Source organism: Phyllobates terribilis, unplaced genomic scaffold (assembly GCF_046119375.1).
Source record: "Phyllobates terribilis strain yellow unplaced genomic scaffold, ASM4611937v1 Scaffold_7__3_contigs__length_470593459, whole genome shotgun sequence".
Lineage (NCBI taxonomy): Eukaryota > Metazoa > Chordata > Amphibia > Anura > Dendrobatidae > Phyllobates > Phyllobates terribilis.
Genome location: NW_027362767.1, coordinates 61588757 through 61606022, shown reverse-complemented (window position 1 = coordinate 61606022; position 17266 = coordinate 61588757). Strand labels below are relative to the sequence as shown.

Genomic DNA, 17266 nt, shown 5'->3' with positions numbered 1-17266 from the left:
TCCATAAAGTGTTCAAACAGTCTGTGAATAGGACTGCCCCTGTGCTTCCCGACCCGTACTCAAACAGGGAAAATCCCATACACCGGGTGAATATAGTGTACAGATCTTTGTCGAGCAGCAGTTAGAAGCAGCTTCTAAAGAGCATTAAAAGGGGAATTAAAACAGCACTGCTGCATGTGGTTTGGGGGAGACTGAGACGAAATAAGTTAATAGAAGTATACTGCAAAAATTCATAATTTTGCAATGCCTAGAGGATAATAACTAAAAGTTTAGTTACTAAGAACAATCCTTATTGGAATTGTTCAGTTTTCCTGTAGTATGAAGCATTGTGTTACAGCTGATGAGCTGACTGTATATCACACATGGTTTCTCCAGAGCAAAATACTACTTGTAGCTGTATACAAGCGGATCTGTATATTGTGCAAGGAAATATTCTTAACTTTAAGATTCTCTTTAAACCTCTACAGGAGCTTTTTTTTAATATATATTGTAGGGGCAATTTGATATATTCTGATTTCCCTCTTTTAAAAAGTTTGTAAAGTGGTGAAAAGTTGCAGTAGCCCCTGAACCAGAGTAGTAGTGCAGCTGGGACAGGTGTTGACCTGTTTGTTTGCATTGTTTTTGGGCACTTGTTTAGCAGTCGTACTGATCTCTGCATAGTCCGGCTTGGGTTTTCTGATTTGACCGCCTCCTAGTGAGCCCCAGCTGTAGATGAGAAGCTCACAAGTGGCTCTTCTAGGAATTAATTCGGAGATGGTGCCTCGATGAAAGTGTGAGGGTTTCCTTGTGACGTCGAGATTGATGAGCTGCGACCAACGCAAAGTTGTGCTTTTATTAAGGTGATGTGAAATCTTCTTCGGTTTTGTGGATAAGGAGATTCCAGATCAACCTCCTGTATTTAGATTCTAGAATTGAGGTCTTCTGCTCACCTTTCATACTGTGCCGTTGTAATTTGAGACTGGGTCACTGTCTTCTGCAAAATGTTTAGTCTCTCAATGTAAGAGATAAACCCCATTTGTGACCATTAGATGACTTGTGTCCTTCATTTTAACCACTTTTTCCCCTCGGCAGTCTCAAATTTTTAGTTGTCTCTGAGCTGGTGGGTAGATATTAGCTGCTGTGAGGTTTCCCAAACATAGAGCGCACACAGACATGAGGGATTCCTGCTCTCCTAACTCTCTGCATCGTGGAGGACATTATTTTAACTGTACTAGATTCACAGCTACCCTGCTCAGTACCAATGCATAAACAATCACCAGAAACAGCCTGCATGGGTCTGTGTGTGTTTCTTTGCATGGCTGCATCTGCGGTAGAATGGCAACCAAGGCATTTGAGGGAGAGCGCCAAAAAGCCACTTTGCTGGGTTGTTTAGACACTGGATGACAGTAGTATAATGATCCTTTTGCTCCAGGTGAAGGAAACCCTAGCTACAGCTCAGCTCTCTGCCTCTTATATTCTTCTTTTCTCCCCTCCCCTCTCAATTCATTTTAATAGAGGTGTAACCTGATCCCTCAGTGAGTTTGTGGTCGGTCTTGTTTTGACCAAGATGAATTGTCAGTTTTTTTTTTTTTTCAAATGTGTTCAGGAGGAAGGGGGGATGAGAAGAAGTGGCTCATAAGTGGAGAAAAAAAGAGATATTACTTGTATAATAAGTGTATTCTTTTTCTAAATCTTTTCTTTCCTTGTACTATTGACTCCTGCAAAGTCTGTGGAAACATGATCATTTTAGGACATGACCTCTGGGGGTCCACAGCTACAGAAGAGATGTTGCACATACTTGTACATGCCTACCGCACCAGATGGGGTTTATATGGTTGTATCCCAATGTCCAGCCCCCTAGCGCACTGTTTGCTGTGTGTAGAAGTAACAATACCGTGCTCTAAAATTGTACTTTTACATCAATCAGGCATTGAATAAATCCGGTTTATTTGTTTCGACATTAAGAAACCCCCTCAGATCCCGAGAATTAACTGCTGGTCATGTAATGTGGCCATCAAACTTATTGGGGAAAAAATAAAAGTCTTGTTGGTTTGTGACCCTTATCGATTTTATTCTGAAGGATGGGACCACCGGAGACTGTGCTGCGATCTCTGCAGTCTCAAAGACCATAATCACAGCAGGGACACGCATGTGTGGCCATTACTCCATTCACAGAGGGATCTGAATTGCCTGTATTGGGACACCCAATAATAACCCTTTAAAGGTGGTTGTCCACTTTTGGTGCAATTATTATTATTTTTTTAATGCATGTATTTTGGGCTAAAAGTAATTTTTGTTACAATTTTGCACCATTTGCCTTCTATAAGCTCTGTGTTGTACTGTCTATTGCTGGCAGAAGATGGGTTAACTGAGTATTCGGCAGTGAGCGCGTTCTCGGGGTTCAATGGAAAAGTTTCTTAAACTTCTTCATTTTTTTTATTATGACCACAGACCACACGATAGTTGAATGTTCCAGCCTATGAAAGCAAAACTGTTGCAATTTTGGTTTTATTAAAACTTTTCCAATGACAGACACCCCCAAATACGTGCACAAACAAACTATTTCCCCACAGAAACGTCTTCTGTTTCCAGAATTGCTCCCGGTCCTGGTTACCACATGTGGAGATTTTGCCATGAGGTGTCCATATTACAGACCTGTAGGATTCCATGTACCGCTGTATGGAGCATTTTCTCGATTTTTGGTTGCATAGACCCATTGTGGGAATTTTGGCTTTGGATCTTGTACAACACGTATAATTTTGGCTTTGTTGCTCGAGTCCTAAACTATTGTCTTATTGACCTCTGTGGATCCGATCCAGCTTCCTCTTTGCGATCTCTGCTTGAAATTAAATTACAACCAAGACTCCAAGGAAGCAGATCCCCTAGACCTAAACTCTCTGACCTCATGGCAGCATCTGTGCTCTTTGTATCAGCTGCGCGGCCGCTAAGATGCGAGGATATTAGTTGTGTCCAGTTACCAACATGTGTCCGCATTCCTCTCATCTCTCCGATTCCATTTGCTTCCACCTGATCCCACCCATCTGCATGAAGGTCATGAAGGTCCCTTCTCTCGTGTCACGTCGTTGGCAGTCTATATGGACGTGCACATCTGAAAAAAAGGATTAGGAAGTCTTTGCAATATATGAATTGCTATATACACCGTATTGTCGCCCGTCAGATATGGGGCGCTTATCACATTTAGACCATACCCACCAATAAAAAAAATAAATAAATGGTCAAATACTACATGTATGAAACTTTATAAAACTTTTCCTCCACTAAAGTCACTTTTTTAACTTGTACATTTTGTATCCCAAATCATTGCATATACTCGGCAGCACCTCCTGTTTTGCCTTGGCATGCCCCCAAAACTCTCAACAAATGTCCCTTCTGTGTAATTCCCACCTTTATTACATCCCTTTTGTAGGCTGGCCATGTGAAAAGTGGGATTGGCAGCTAACAAGTCACTTCGATTCAGTCGGGATCTGCCGATTTCTTGGGCTAGATGCCGTTTTTTTTATAGCTGTCCATTCACACAGGGCACAAACCTTTTTGGCAAAAAGTAACAAGGTGGTACGCCAGGGTCAGACTGGCCCAATAGTTAGGATGATCCTCCTGTGAGTCGAGGCCCAAAGGTCCAGGGTCCAGCAGAAGACAATCACTTATGGTTAACTTCTTATATATTATTATTTGTGGATCATCTCATAAGTAATAGACTGTAATGAGATGTCCTATGATGCAATGTTTAGGGAACATTAAGTAATATCACCATAATGTGACCACCCATATTCAAGAGCGCCCAAGCTACCCTTAACTGAACATTTGATGCCAAACCTTCCTGGGCTTTGTTGAGGACCTTTTCTTGTGTTTGGTCCAGAAATAATTTTATAGAATAAAGATAGTAAAAGTGTTTTTCCTTTCTGGCTATGCCATAAATGTTTAATAGATTTAGGTTCCACTTCTACCTTGTCTTGCGCCGCTATGAAGAGGTGATTTGTGCAAGTGTGAACAACAATGCAGACAATGAGGAGACAGTGGCATTTAAACAACACTATGTATCTGACTAACACAGACGAAAAATCTACATAAGCGAATGTAGACACAGAGATGAGTGCGATATTAAGGCTAACGGTAACAAGATCTAAACAGTATATTATAACCCTATTCGTAAGCAGCGATGGGACTAGATACATTGTCTATTCAACGTTCTACTTGAATTTACACCATTCTGATTATCTAGCAGTGAAACGGTGGATCTTAATATGTAGGTTTCATTTTAACGGCTGTTACTGTCACTACCCGGCCTGTCACTGTCTTATTCCTCTTAAGCGTCCTCGCTGGCTCTAACGGGGGTGACCAATACTTCCCGCTAGGCCACAAGTCGTAGAGACTTTAGTCACGTGATGCACACTATGCTCGCCACCTTGACCACCTCTGTTCCTGAGCACGGTCCCGTCCAACACACTGTGCCGTACGTCTACGCTGGAAGTAATGACCCGGACTTCTTGCAAGGATGACAGTCTCTCCTCTTCTCGAAGTAGAATTATGCCTCCGTTGGTTGAGTGGCAAAGTCTTTAGGTCTTACTCAGTAATCTGTTTTGACAGGCACAACTCCATCCCGTTGCTCACACGTCCTCTTTCTTGCATGTTGGCGCCAACAGAGTTCCCGATTTGCCATATCCCATCCTTTTTTATATTTAGCAACTGCGCCACAGCGGGCACCTGACCCGGCGTCCCCTTCAAGATTTTCCCCCTGGGAACACTCACTACCCACCTCCCACCCCATCCTTTTTAGTTCCTGCCTGTACGGTTCAACCAGCAAATGGTGGCATTTGTTTGTGAGCATTGTGGAACATTGATTAATTTAAATCTTTCGCTCTCCACCCCGTTACATTGGCACAGCTCTCTGCATTGATTTGGAGAATGGTTATTTGCAGAAATCCTGTAAAACTTTAAAGTTGTGCGTGGCTGTCCTGTTATTGAAGAAAGCTTTGGAACCTACACATAATACACTTACAGCATGTCCAGTTGATATGGCATAAATTCCACTTTTATAATTGTCCACTACATGTACATCCCCTTTTTTTAAATTAACCCCCCCCCCCCTCCTTGTAAAATAATAAAAAAATGAAGAGGGGGGGGGGGGGGAATCGTTCACCTCCCGCACCAGTGCCGTTCCATCCAGGGCTGTTGAGTCGTAGTCTGTATAAAATGGATTGACTCCTAAAATATATAATAAACTGGGTTGATTAGGGCAATGCAGGATGTGCTGTAAATGTCTTCATAATTTGGGAAAGTTATGAAATATCGTATAAATGTCTGTTCTGTTCCTGATCGAAGGATCTCTGCTTTTAATTGAGATGAATTTGTGCGGCACTTTGTCAATGCTCAGTAGTGAATCTCCTCCTACCAGTGCTGTGGAGTCTGAGTCGGTGGTTTGGCTTATGGACTGCATCGCTCAGGTTCCAGCGATGCCAGTGCTTGCTTGACATTAGCCTCAGGGCTTCCTTAGCATAACAATTGGTGGCTGCTTTTGGGTTTCTGTGCTCTTATTTCCCTTGGATAAATGTCAGACCAGAGGAAGAAGTGTGAGCTAAGCAGCCCTCTAACATATGCTGATTGGCAGCAGGGCTCACATGGCACAAAAAATGTCATGCAATGCCTGGCAGATCTGGCGCCGACATGACTGGAAAGGTGTCTGTGCTGGAGGGAAGCATATGGTGTCCTTTTTTGCAAGACTGTCTTCTTAATTTACAAAAGGGGTTGTCCACGTGGTAGAATGACACCTTCTTGGAGCATATTTCTAGCTGCTAGTTGTTACCCACCCTGTCTATTGCATGTGCAACCATATACAGCTGATAAAACCTGCAGATACTACAGTGACTTCTTTTGTGAGCGGTGGGGCTCCTTGAGGCTTCATGGGTGAGGATGCTCTTTGGGAGTTAGCACTGCAGTTGAGATATTCACACCCTGTTTATCAGTATCTCGGCACGCACACAAGCTGCTGCAGCTTATTGATGTGCTAAAGGAGATTCAACAGTTCCCTTCCGCATCCTCTGCTCTTCTTCTGTACGAGGAGTGCTGACTCCAATCTGTTTGTCACAGCTGCATTGCAGGACCTCCCAGCAGTATAAAGTGTTGGCGCTTCTTGCTGCCGGCTTCATATATTGGATGTGTGATTATTTGTGTAATGCACATTTCATTCTCACACCTCCTTCTTTTTTTTGAGTGCGGCTTTAGTACCCCCCAACCCACCCATTGCTCTTCTTTTTTTTTTTTCTCCCCCAAAATCTTAACCACTGGTGCAGAGCTAGACTGCTGACCGTGAACAAAGGACCTGAACAGAGTCAAAAAAGGGTCTGAATCTATTTAACCTAATAAGGGGAAGAACCATGAAAAATGAATGTTTCGGGGACAACCCTTTTGTTCGAGTGGTCGTGTGATTTGTGTTTCTCATGGTGTCTGCATTTCATTAGGATGAAGACTTTCTTGCTGTCTCCGCAGTGATCGAGAACCCGGCAGCAGTTGGGCGCAGCATTGCCCTACAATTCTTTCATTTTATTTTTTTACACTGTGTGAAGTACGATGACATGTGTGTTTGTCATTTGCCCAAAAGACCATATCTACAATGAAGGGTCTTCGTTTTAGATAATTGTTCATAAACCTAGTAAATGAACTCCCAAATAAAAGTCCAGATCTTTTCTTTAGCCGGTTGACCTTAGGCTACCTTTTCAGACTTTGTACCCAAAGGTAAAATTTGAATCTACCAGTTGGCATTGCAAAATCTACAGTGGTGCACCCCCTCATCCACCTACTGTTAATACTGGTATCTTTTGTCACAGAAGGGTCTTTAGATTCCCTTGGGCACCCGGATCGCCTATACTTCCACTTTTACCAGTAGACCTCGTCATATGTCGTCCATGGATGTTCTTATCATATAAACCAACGGCAAGGTCCAAACATCAAGGGAGCAGTTCTCAGTATTTCATGAGTTTTTAAACTTCATGGACAAATGCATCAAGTTTATGTAAAGACTCAAGATTTCCAGCGCTGCCCCTCATTTCTCCTGACTTCTGCACCTTTGCCCCCTGGCAGATGGATCTCTGCTTCTGGGCCAGATCATGACTAATGAGACCATTATTGTCTAATCAGTGCTTGGAGTTTGTCACAAATGTTGTGGTTTTGTCACTTTTTGAGCATTGATCATAGGTTCTCAATGTGATTGAGATCTGGAGAGTCTCCTGGCCATGGACCCAAAATATCACTTGGTCATCACTTTTGCCTTGTGACATGGTCTCCATCATGTTAGAAAAAAAACAGTCACCACATTGCTCCTGGATGGTCGGAGAAGTTGTTCTAGGAGGATTAATCAACCCTATTCTTTACTTATCGCCATGTTCTTAGGCAAAATTGTGGGGAGTCCTCTCCATGGATGAGAAGTTCCCACACTTGAATGGTCTCGGGAGGCTTTACTGTTGGCAGACACAGGACTCATGGTAGTGCTCACCTTTTCTTCTCCAGACAATCATTCTTCCACGTGTCCCAAATAGTCTGAAGGCGGTTTCATCAGAGAAAATAACTTTACCCCAGTACAATACCTGTTCTTCCTGTAAAGTTATTTTCTCCAATGAAGCCCCCTTCAGACTATTTGGAACATGTGGAAGAATGAGTGTCTGGAGAAGAAAAGGTGGCTTGTTTTTTTTGGATTTCTGTCTAAACTCAGGAGTGACTGGCTTTGTGCTCATCCGCACATCAGACTAGTGCATGTAAATGGCCTTGTCCGGTCTGTAAATCGGACCAAATAGCGCAAGCCTCAATTTTTTTTTTTTTCTTGCAGATGTTGGTTCGTGTGGAAAATCGTCCATGTGCGCTGGCACATTGGCTATAACAGGAGAGCTCTCCCTGCTCGGTCCATGGAGCAGACATCTAATTTTTAAGGGCTCGTTCAGACGAGTGTATGAAAAGGTTTTTAACTCCTAACGGGACAGATTTTCAGGATTTCCTCAGTGCATCAGAAAGCGCTACAGATGTTCTCTCAATGGAATATCCTCAAATTCTTAGCTGTTCTCGGTACTTGAGGGCTAAATTGCCCTGGTGCTGCTGTCTGTTGTCTATAAATAATTTTGCTATTTTCAGTTTCTTTTGAGATAAGCTGCTTCCATTCTTGTATCTTAGCTTATATTTATGAAAAAATTATCTCTGATCACCATCGGTTGCAAAGTCTTAAAAGAGGAACAGCGGCTAAAAAGTGACACTTGTTAGGTAGAACTTTCAGATGTGGTGTCTTCATGGTTTGGACACTTTGGTAACTGTGTGCATCCATCGTTTGGAGAAGATCCTCCAGTGTTTCATCATGAAAATGCCCTGATGTACTGGAGGCTCATTATAGAAATGTTTTAGGTGTCTGGAAATACTTTTACTAAGCCTACACCTAGTCTTGCCCTCCCTAGGATGGTGTGCCAGATACAAGCCAACCCTTATCAGCCAACTAATCCCATGGTGGCTGCATGGACATGTGTGTCTCCTGAGCCAAGTGTTGGAATAGTGCAGTGTGCCTATGGCTCCAGATTGCATAAACCATAGGCAGCCCAGGTGTCATTGTATTCCCCCGAGCTCTGTATGGCTCCATAATAAGGTATTCACTTCGGTATATAAAAAAAAAAAAATAATAATTACAAAATGGAGAAAAACGCACACAAAAAAAGTTTAATTGACCTATAAAAATATGTAAAAAAAAACACAACCTAGCCCATAAACAGATCCTGTGGGCATCCTTTACATTTGTCAATGAGCGTTCATAAAATGTGGCCAATTTTTGCAGAAAGCTTAAAGAAAAAGTAAAAAAATTAAAATAGAAGAAAATTGCTGGCTAAAAATTTTTCAAGTGAGACTTTGGAGCAATTTTGACTACTAAAAGTGAGGATTGGGAGTTTATTTTTTGAACTTGATCAGCTTTTTTTTTTTCTTACATTTTTTAACACTTTTTTTTCTATTCTTGCTACAAAAACTTCGTTTTACGAACGCGCATTGAGAAAAGTACAGAATGCCCACAGGATATGATTGTTACGTTTTTTTTTTTTTCCCCGTTATTTTCTTTTAAATCTACAATTTTTTTTTTTTTTTTCCTTGACAAATTTGGACTGTGTACATTTGAACATCAGTCTCATTAGGAAAGGGGGGAGCCAAAGGGAAACCTGTTCAGAAGATATGATAATGAAGCAGGTGTCGGATATTGTAGCTTTGTCTGAGCGTGAGAAACGGTGCGAGCTCAGAATAGACGGGGCAGTACTTCAGGCAGAAGCGTTTCTTCTTAACCTGTTGCCAGCAGTGTCAATCATTGTCATGCATGCTGCTGCAGGGGCCCGAGACGTAATGGACCACTATCCAGCTGCATGGAAAATGAGCGAGAATAAAGCGGGGCAGCGGATTTGCCTGGCGCTGAATTAGCTTGTTGTGACAGTGGCCGCCTTATATGGGCCGTGAAAGGCACAGAGCCGGGATAAGCTGTAAAGCGCCAGTCTGGTGCAGACAGTCTGCTGACTCAGGCTTGACCTCCCCATTGGGAAGCACCCTTGACTGCAGTCTAAGCCGTCTCATTGAGATTCAGGGCACAGCCAGAGCGTCCGCAGCTGTATGCTGGAGGCAAAGGCTGAGAACACATCCAGAGAGTGTCCAGAAGAAGAAAAATTAACAAAGAACCGGCCCCTTCTGCACCACTGTGAATAGACAAACAAGGCAGAGGTCCCCGTCTCTTGGTGCGCATATTGGGAATGGCATTTGCATAATTTTTTTTTTTTTCCCAAGCTGTCTAAAGCCTAATGCGACCGACAACTGGATTTCCAATATTTCTTCCGTCTCGAAAAGAAAGTGAGGAAAAAACGACTTTATTGAATCGAGAAATATGAGGAGCTCTTCTCCAACCAGTTCCCAGTCCATTCATCCTTTTTAACCATTCATGCCATGAAGTTTTGGAAGTAGTTTCTCAAAGTCCATTGGAAACCAAAATTAAAAAAATTAAAATACTAGTTCAATTATAGTTTTTTTTTTTTTTTTTTTTTTTTTAATTGTATCTTTGGGGCCACACTTACATTATAAGTTTACAATGCATATGCTCCAGTCTCAATTAATAAAACTTATGTAATGGTATCCCCAAAAAATGTAATTAGCATGCTAACTTCCATGTAAGGTAAAAACACTTAAAGGCCATTCATCCTTTTTGCCTTAAGTCACACTTTTTTTTTTTTTTTGCCAAATGCACGAAGATAGCGCACATAGTTTATGAATGTCACAAAATTAAGTGCTCTTTAATTGTGTTTTTTTTTTTTTCTTTCAATTTTATTATTGATCTTTAAAAGTGTGTGTATAGTTGACTACTTTGCTAATATTGCATAATTTGCTTTAAATTTTTTTTTAATGTGTATGAATAAATATATTTGTAAGCAAATTTTGCAATATATTAGCAAAGTAGTCAACTTTTTGCACTTCAAAACATACCTAAGATCACTCTTGAAGGGGGACTGTAAAATATACTTTTACATAAACTTTGCAACTTTTTAAAAAGTTGTAAAGCTTTAATATATGAATAAGACAAAACACCTGGACACCCCCAAACCACGCCCACAATAACGATTGGGGAACCAAAAACAAACAGGAAAACGCATATAAACTTTATTGGCGCTAATGTAAAAGAATTAAGATATAAGACACGGATGCAATAATGAATTGGGCCCTTTTTTTTGGTGGGTCTGTTCTTAATTATTTTTTTTTATAGGATGCAATAACAGCAGTTTCAAGAGTTCTTTTTTAAAAAACTGTCTATACTTTGCATTCTTATCCGGACTGACATAAAAAAAAAAAAATATGCAAATTGCATTGCGAGAAAACTAGTAATCTTAGTTTTTTTGTTCTTTACCAACTGTTGTAATATTAAGTGTGTGCTGATTTTTCTTAAATGGCTCAGTACAGCAACAAGCGAGGAGCAGTTGGTAAATAAAGATGGATATTCTTTTGTTTCGCGGGTGCTCGTTGCTCGTTATACTCCACTTACTCAGTGAGCTTCCCAGGGAGTGGCAGCTGTTTCTTATGTTAGGTACTCTATCAGGGCCAGACAGCTCCAATTCAGGAAGGCATTGTTGAGTGGGGTGGGGGGGGTGCATTCTTGTTAAATTCTCAGTAGGATTAACTTTTCATATGCCAAGAGGGCAGTGGTGTCTCTCTAGACTCCTACCATGAAAAAAAACAAAACAAAAAAAAAAGATGCATTAGTTCAGCCCCTGCATGTGATTTTTCACTCCCGCACCCCCCCCTCACACTGTATAAAGGGTTTGTTTTGTATACAACAAATATTGCTGCACATGGATAAAGTTTCTGCAATTGTATTAAGGAAAAAAACTTCTTGATACGAAAGTTCAGAATCTTTTCTTTTTTTTTTTTTTTTTTTTTTTAGGAAAAATGTAAATTTATAATTTTTAGTTTACATTTTTGTCCCCAATTTTTATTTAATCTATTAGTAGGTATAGACAGGTCTTAAAAAATAAAAATAAAAAAAAGGGATATAAGTAAAAGGCTAAAAAAAATAAAAAGTATAAATTTGATACTCCGGCAGGAAGGATACTTACAGATAACTGAAAGGGAGGGGGGATAAAAAGGATCAAGCGCAACAAAGACTGGATTGTTCCAAGATGTTTTCATCTCTGTAATCTGTGTCGTGTCTATTGTGAAGGCCTTTCTGGCCTAAGCCTTTTTTTAGATTTTTTTTTCTTTTTTTAATATGAATTGGACCCTTAACACAGACCAGTAATTAAATGAAAAATATTCAAGTGGCGCCAAGAGATTATTATTATTTTGTTTGTTTACAATTTTATTTCAAATTTTAAATTGTAATTGAAAAACAAACAAAAATCTGATTTTTGCCTTTTGATTTAAGCTGCGGAAACCTCCTGAAAAGTTGAACTGTAAAAGTTTGAAAACACAGCGTCTTTAATGGTTTTAATTTTTCTTCCTTCGAAAATATTCTGACGGACCGTTCTTGCTTATTAAATCTGTTCCGCAGATTAGCAAATTGCTTTTAGTTGTATAAAGTACTTGCGCTGCAAAATGTAAATGAAACAGAAAAAAAAAGTTCTCCATATGTCACAGTGAAAAATGACAATGGCAGAAATAATACATTGGACATCTGCTTGGAATCGTACATTTGCTGTGCATTTAAGGATCAGATGTTGCAAAACATACACTGTATTATTTATCTCTGTATAAGAAGCAGTTTGACTTCCTTTATTGTGCCACCCTACTGTCATCACTGCGGGCGCTAAATCACCAGCCGAGCAGTCTGTTTTTCATATCAAAAATGCCACATGAAGCAGGATTTTGGGTCGGCTATAAAGTTGCATATTTTAGGATGAAAGACTCGTATCAAATTCACAAACTCTTTGAACTTCTGATCACGTGAAGGGCTTGTTTTTGAGATGATGGAGTAAGTTCCCACATTCATTGTTCCCATACTTTATCTTGACTCCCTTTAGGGTTGGATGGGTCCACCAGAAGTCCTGGGTTATCTTGACTCCCTTTAGGGTTGGATGGGTCCACCAGAAGTCCTGGGTTATCTTGACTCCCTTTAGAGTTGGATGGGTCCACCAGAAGTCCTGGGTTATCTTTACTCTCTTTAGGGTTGGATGGGTCCACCAGAAGTCCTGGGTTATCTTGACTCCCTTTAGGGTTGGACGGGCCCACCAGAAGTCCTGGGTTATCTTTACTCTCTTTAGGGTTGGACAGATCCACCAGAAGTCCTGGGTTATCTTTACTCTCTTTAGGGTTGGATGGGTCCACCAGAAGTCCTGGGTTATCTTGACTCCCTTTAGGGTTGGACGGGCCCACCAGAAGTCCTGGGTTATCTTTACTCTCTTTAGGGTTGGACAGATCCACCAGAAGTCCTGGGTTATCTTTACTCTCTTTAGGGTTGGACGGGCCCACCAGAAGTCTTGGGGAATTGGTGGGGCTTCGTCTACTGCACAGTAGGACTAAAAGTCCATCTGAAAATGAGCTGATGTCGGAGCCACAAAATGTGCACAGGTTCTCTATGGATTTGGGTGGGGGCAAATTATTTCACATGGTGAGGCCAAAGGTCCCAAAGGGCATGGTGTTTGTCTGTTATGGCTCTGGTTCCCCTGCACAGTATAATAGACTAATTTAGTGGTAAAGGATTATCAGTGGGATGGGAGGAGGGAGTAGACGTACATACACAGATGATGCTATTTCTGATAAGTGTTCTCATTCCAGTGCAGGACCACAGCTACACTGCTAGTCCAGCTGTATAATGTCCTCCATGCTACAGCTGTTTCTGGGGAGCTGGATCTTCTTTTTCTGTGTGTGCTGTGTATGGGAAACATCATAGGCTATACGTTTATATGATGGCCAGAAATTAGGCAGTTTTCTACCTATAATTCCAGATGACTTCATACTAATGTGCATAATAAATTGGTCAGGATTGGTTGCATTGTTTGACAGTTCGGGTGGTAATGGACTTGTTCTCGCAATCACACATATGACCTATCCTGTGGAAAAGTGATAAAATTGCAGTTGTGGGGCAACCCCTTAAAGGGTTTTTGACATTTAATCTGAGCGCTGCATAATGTAGTGGCAGAGAACCTGATTCCAATGATGTCACTTTCTAGGCTGTGTGCTGTAGTTTCGATACATTCAGTGTTTTATCAGCAGGAGGTTACCACTACAGGACAGTCCAGTTAATCTGTGTAGCCCTTCCCCCACCACCAACTGACAGCTGGCTGACTGCACAGTGAACACAGGGATGAACACTGCCAATCAGGGAAGGGGGCAGGGTTATACACAGCTCAGCATTGCTACATCTACAACAGAGAAAACAGGGATTCTATCAAAACTTCACCAAGCAGCCCAGTAAGTGACATTGCTGGAATCGGGGTTTGTGAGTGGAGACTGGCATCTAAAGTGTCTCCTATATACAGCACACATGGGGGAGCAGGAATTCCTCGTGTCTCTCTATGCAGCACATGTACAGAAGCACCAGCAGACTATAGGACATTACCCAGCAGTGTAGCTGTGCATCCAGCACTAGGGTGAGCTAAAACACTTTACTATAGAGCAGTAGGAAGGTCTGTCTCTTTGATCCCCTGTTTTCTCACCCCAACAACCTCTCATCCTGTTAACTTTTGGAGAGATGGCAACCTTTATTGGACAGCCATTAATAAGGCGAATTTTATGCCACTGCCAAAAAAAATACAGCTGATATATCCTGCTCTAATCCTAGTTCTGCCTTATATCCTCCCAATTATTCTTCCATGTGAGTGACTGATGGCCTCCATGCAGTCACTGCTATGATGGGACCGCTGGCACAGCGTATGTTTGCCCGAGATTTCTTATGGTCCTATCATGATTAAGATTGTATGGAGAATGTCGTGCCCAGGAAAGTGTGATTGGAGGGCCAGAGGCAAGGAAGGTCGGTCTGGGGATAGCGATGCCCTGTTGGACTAGTCCTGACTTATTTGCAGAGCTGCGGAATAACCTGATGGGTTCTCTTTAAAGTATTTGCTTTAGAATAATCAGGAACCCAAATCTCTTCTCGCTGCAGCCTGATTGATGCTGTAACTTCTAGCTCCAAGTTAGTAAGTTCATCACTATAAGCAGAAGGTGAGCGGCAAGAATGTCTGTTATTGTGGCACGACATTGAATTGTAATGGCATTCCATGACTATAAGAAACTGTACTTGTATGTAAAGAAGTATCAAACGGAGTGTCCCAATAGGCTGATGTCGTCATAGTGTTTGCTTTATAGTTTATGCACTGGCGCACACAGACAGAAAAGGGCCCTTGTGCAAGAACAATATATGGGCCCTTTGTAGTCCAATAGCTCCTCATAATACTCAATTCCACCTGCTTTGGAAATGGGAGTGACCCCCCCCCCCCCCCTTTATCTTTTGGGCCACAATGTGGCTGCACCAATGATATGTCCCCTCCTGAATTTATGCATTCAGTGTATACGGTATATAATTTTATATTTTTCTTTAGCCTTCCCTTAAATTTCAGTGAGTCGTCTGCTTCAGAAACTAAATACTCTTGCCACATTTTTTCAGAAGAAAGCCAGTGCTCGTTTTGCATTGATTGTATTCTGACCCAAGGTTAGGTTGATGGTAATGAGACTTCAAGCATCACCGTCTTACGGACTAGGACTGGGACCCCCCATTCTTGAGATTGATGAAGTTCCCTTGGGTTGGAGCCCACCAATTTTGGAGAATTTAGGATTTGTCCTATGAATATATCGTACATGTGTGTGCAATGCTGAAACCTGGTTTGTAAGGTGTGTTTTCGGGACACGCTGTGACTTTGCCCAATCAGCCGTTGTCCAGGAGCATGGAGCCTGAGCTGGTGGCTTTCATATTAGAAAAAGTTACTTTTCATTGCTTCAGTCACTTTGTCTCCATCCAGGGATGGAAATCACAAAGTATACAAATGCATTTAGTCCTGATCAGAGAATTGTGGTCATCCTTGTTGGGAAGTCTGGGGGTCTTGACCAACAGGCTTCTGATGATATAAACTAGAAGAGAAGTCAAACTTTATGCTAACTTATGCCAGCCCTTTAGCACTTGCATAGCATTTCCCAGCATCTTCAGATCTGCTCAATTCACATGATTCTGGCGGCCGCATCCACCGAAGAAGGCTTTTATCCAGACGAACTAAAGAAATTCGGAAGTAAAGTCAAACCACAGTATTGTTCTCCAGAGCGCTCATCGGACAATTGCTGCACCTTATCCAATCAGATCTTTCAGCAGCAATTCATTGCCTTCGTTTTACTTTAAAGTTTAGCCTGTGAGAATGCCTGGCTACGGCAAACACAAGGGTATTCGCTTCCAGATCTGCAGAATACAAGGCTTTTTGGGTCTTCGCTGATAAAACATTTGCAATAGAAAACGTTTAGATATTTAGAAGTGGTCTCCAACTTCTGGTTCTTGGGCAGCGTTGCCAAATTACAACGCAACGCCCAAGGGAGACTGGGAGCTGTGGTTTTGCAACTGATGAAGGAGTCATTGGTAATTTTTAAAGGGGTTTTATGGCTTAAAAAGCAAAAACAGCCCAGCCGCGGTGGGGACAGGATTCTGAACATGGAAATCCCCTCTAAGACTATGTATATGCCAACAGCAATAGTCATTACCCTCAACCTACTTTCCGGTTATAAATGGATAATGGTTAGAAGAAAAACAAAGTAGCTGCTATCAGTGAAGTTGTTGACCTGTCTGGACTGTCTGTGTCTGGTGTGGCAAAACCTCAGTGTGGTATTACTCACTGGTGACAACTTTTAAAGTCAGTTGAACTTTCTGCACAACTAGGTTATGAATATTTTCTTAAGACTGGGTAGTCACACCACCCAAAGTGGTCAGTAGTCTTCTTTAAATAACCTGTGCGCCTGTTGAGAAAATCTGGTGGAGAAGATATGATAATCCTGTGGTGGTTAGTGGACAGTTGGTGGCTCTGTGATTTTTAGCATGGTTTCCTTTCAGCATTGGGCCCTGGGTTTGAATTCAACAAAATTAACATCTGCATGGAGTTTAAGTTCTCGCCATATTTCTGTGGATTTCTTCAGTCTACTCTGATTTCCTCCCATCTCTCCAAAATCCTACATTAATTTGAAATTTTAGATTGTGAGCCCAATGTGGACACGAGTGACTCCTCCTTTTGTACTGCTCTGCCGATTCTGTTGGCACTTACGAATAAATGAAGTCTATGCCTAAATCCTATGATCATTGACATGACCACCCTTGTTTCTTGTTTTTTAGGTGAGTACATAAAGACCTGGCGGCCACGTTACTTTCTCCTCAAGACTGACGGTACTTTTATTGGTTATAAGGAACGTCCTCAAGATGTCGACCAATTAGAAACCCCTTTGAACAATTTCTCCGTAGCCAGTAAGTATATATACACTTTTATTGAACTCCATTTGGTAGAGATGAAAAACTTTTCATGTATTCTGGCACTGCTCTTGGTGACCTATAGGTTCTTTATAGGACTGTAGATTGGCTTACCTCAACGAGTTATCATGGTGCCAAACCATAAACTTGTCCAACTCTGAAGAAGCACAGTTGTCACCTGAAGGTCTAATGCATCGACATAGGACAGTGTTGTTTTGCAATGGGTTAATGTTTTTGGTGTCGCTATCACCTCCTTCCTTTTTGGCTTTCCTCCTATTCTTTCTTCTCCACATCCACAGATAAGCTTCCTACTTTTGTTTATGGCCAGGACATTTATTAGCACTCTCGAAAGTC

General features: G+C 41.5%; 1 protein-coding gene across 3 annotated transcripts in view; it reads left to right on the top strand.

The window, feature by feature from the left end:
* The window catches only part of AKT1 (AKT serine/threonine kinase 1), an 88244-nt gene that overhangs the window by 39511 nt on the left and 31467 nt on the right, over positions 1 to 17266 (top strand). For 2 of the 3 annotated variants that reach the window (XM_073638644.1, XM_073638643.1), the window contains exon 3: positions 16781 to 16909. In XM_073638644.1, coding sequence (XP_073494745.1) covers positions 16781 to 16909 — 129 coding nt within the window. The remainder of the gene's footprint in view (positions 1 to 16780; positions 16910 to 17266) is intronic. The other variant, XM_073638645.1, reaches the window with a different exon arrangement.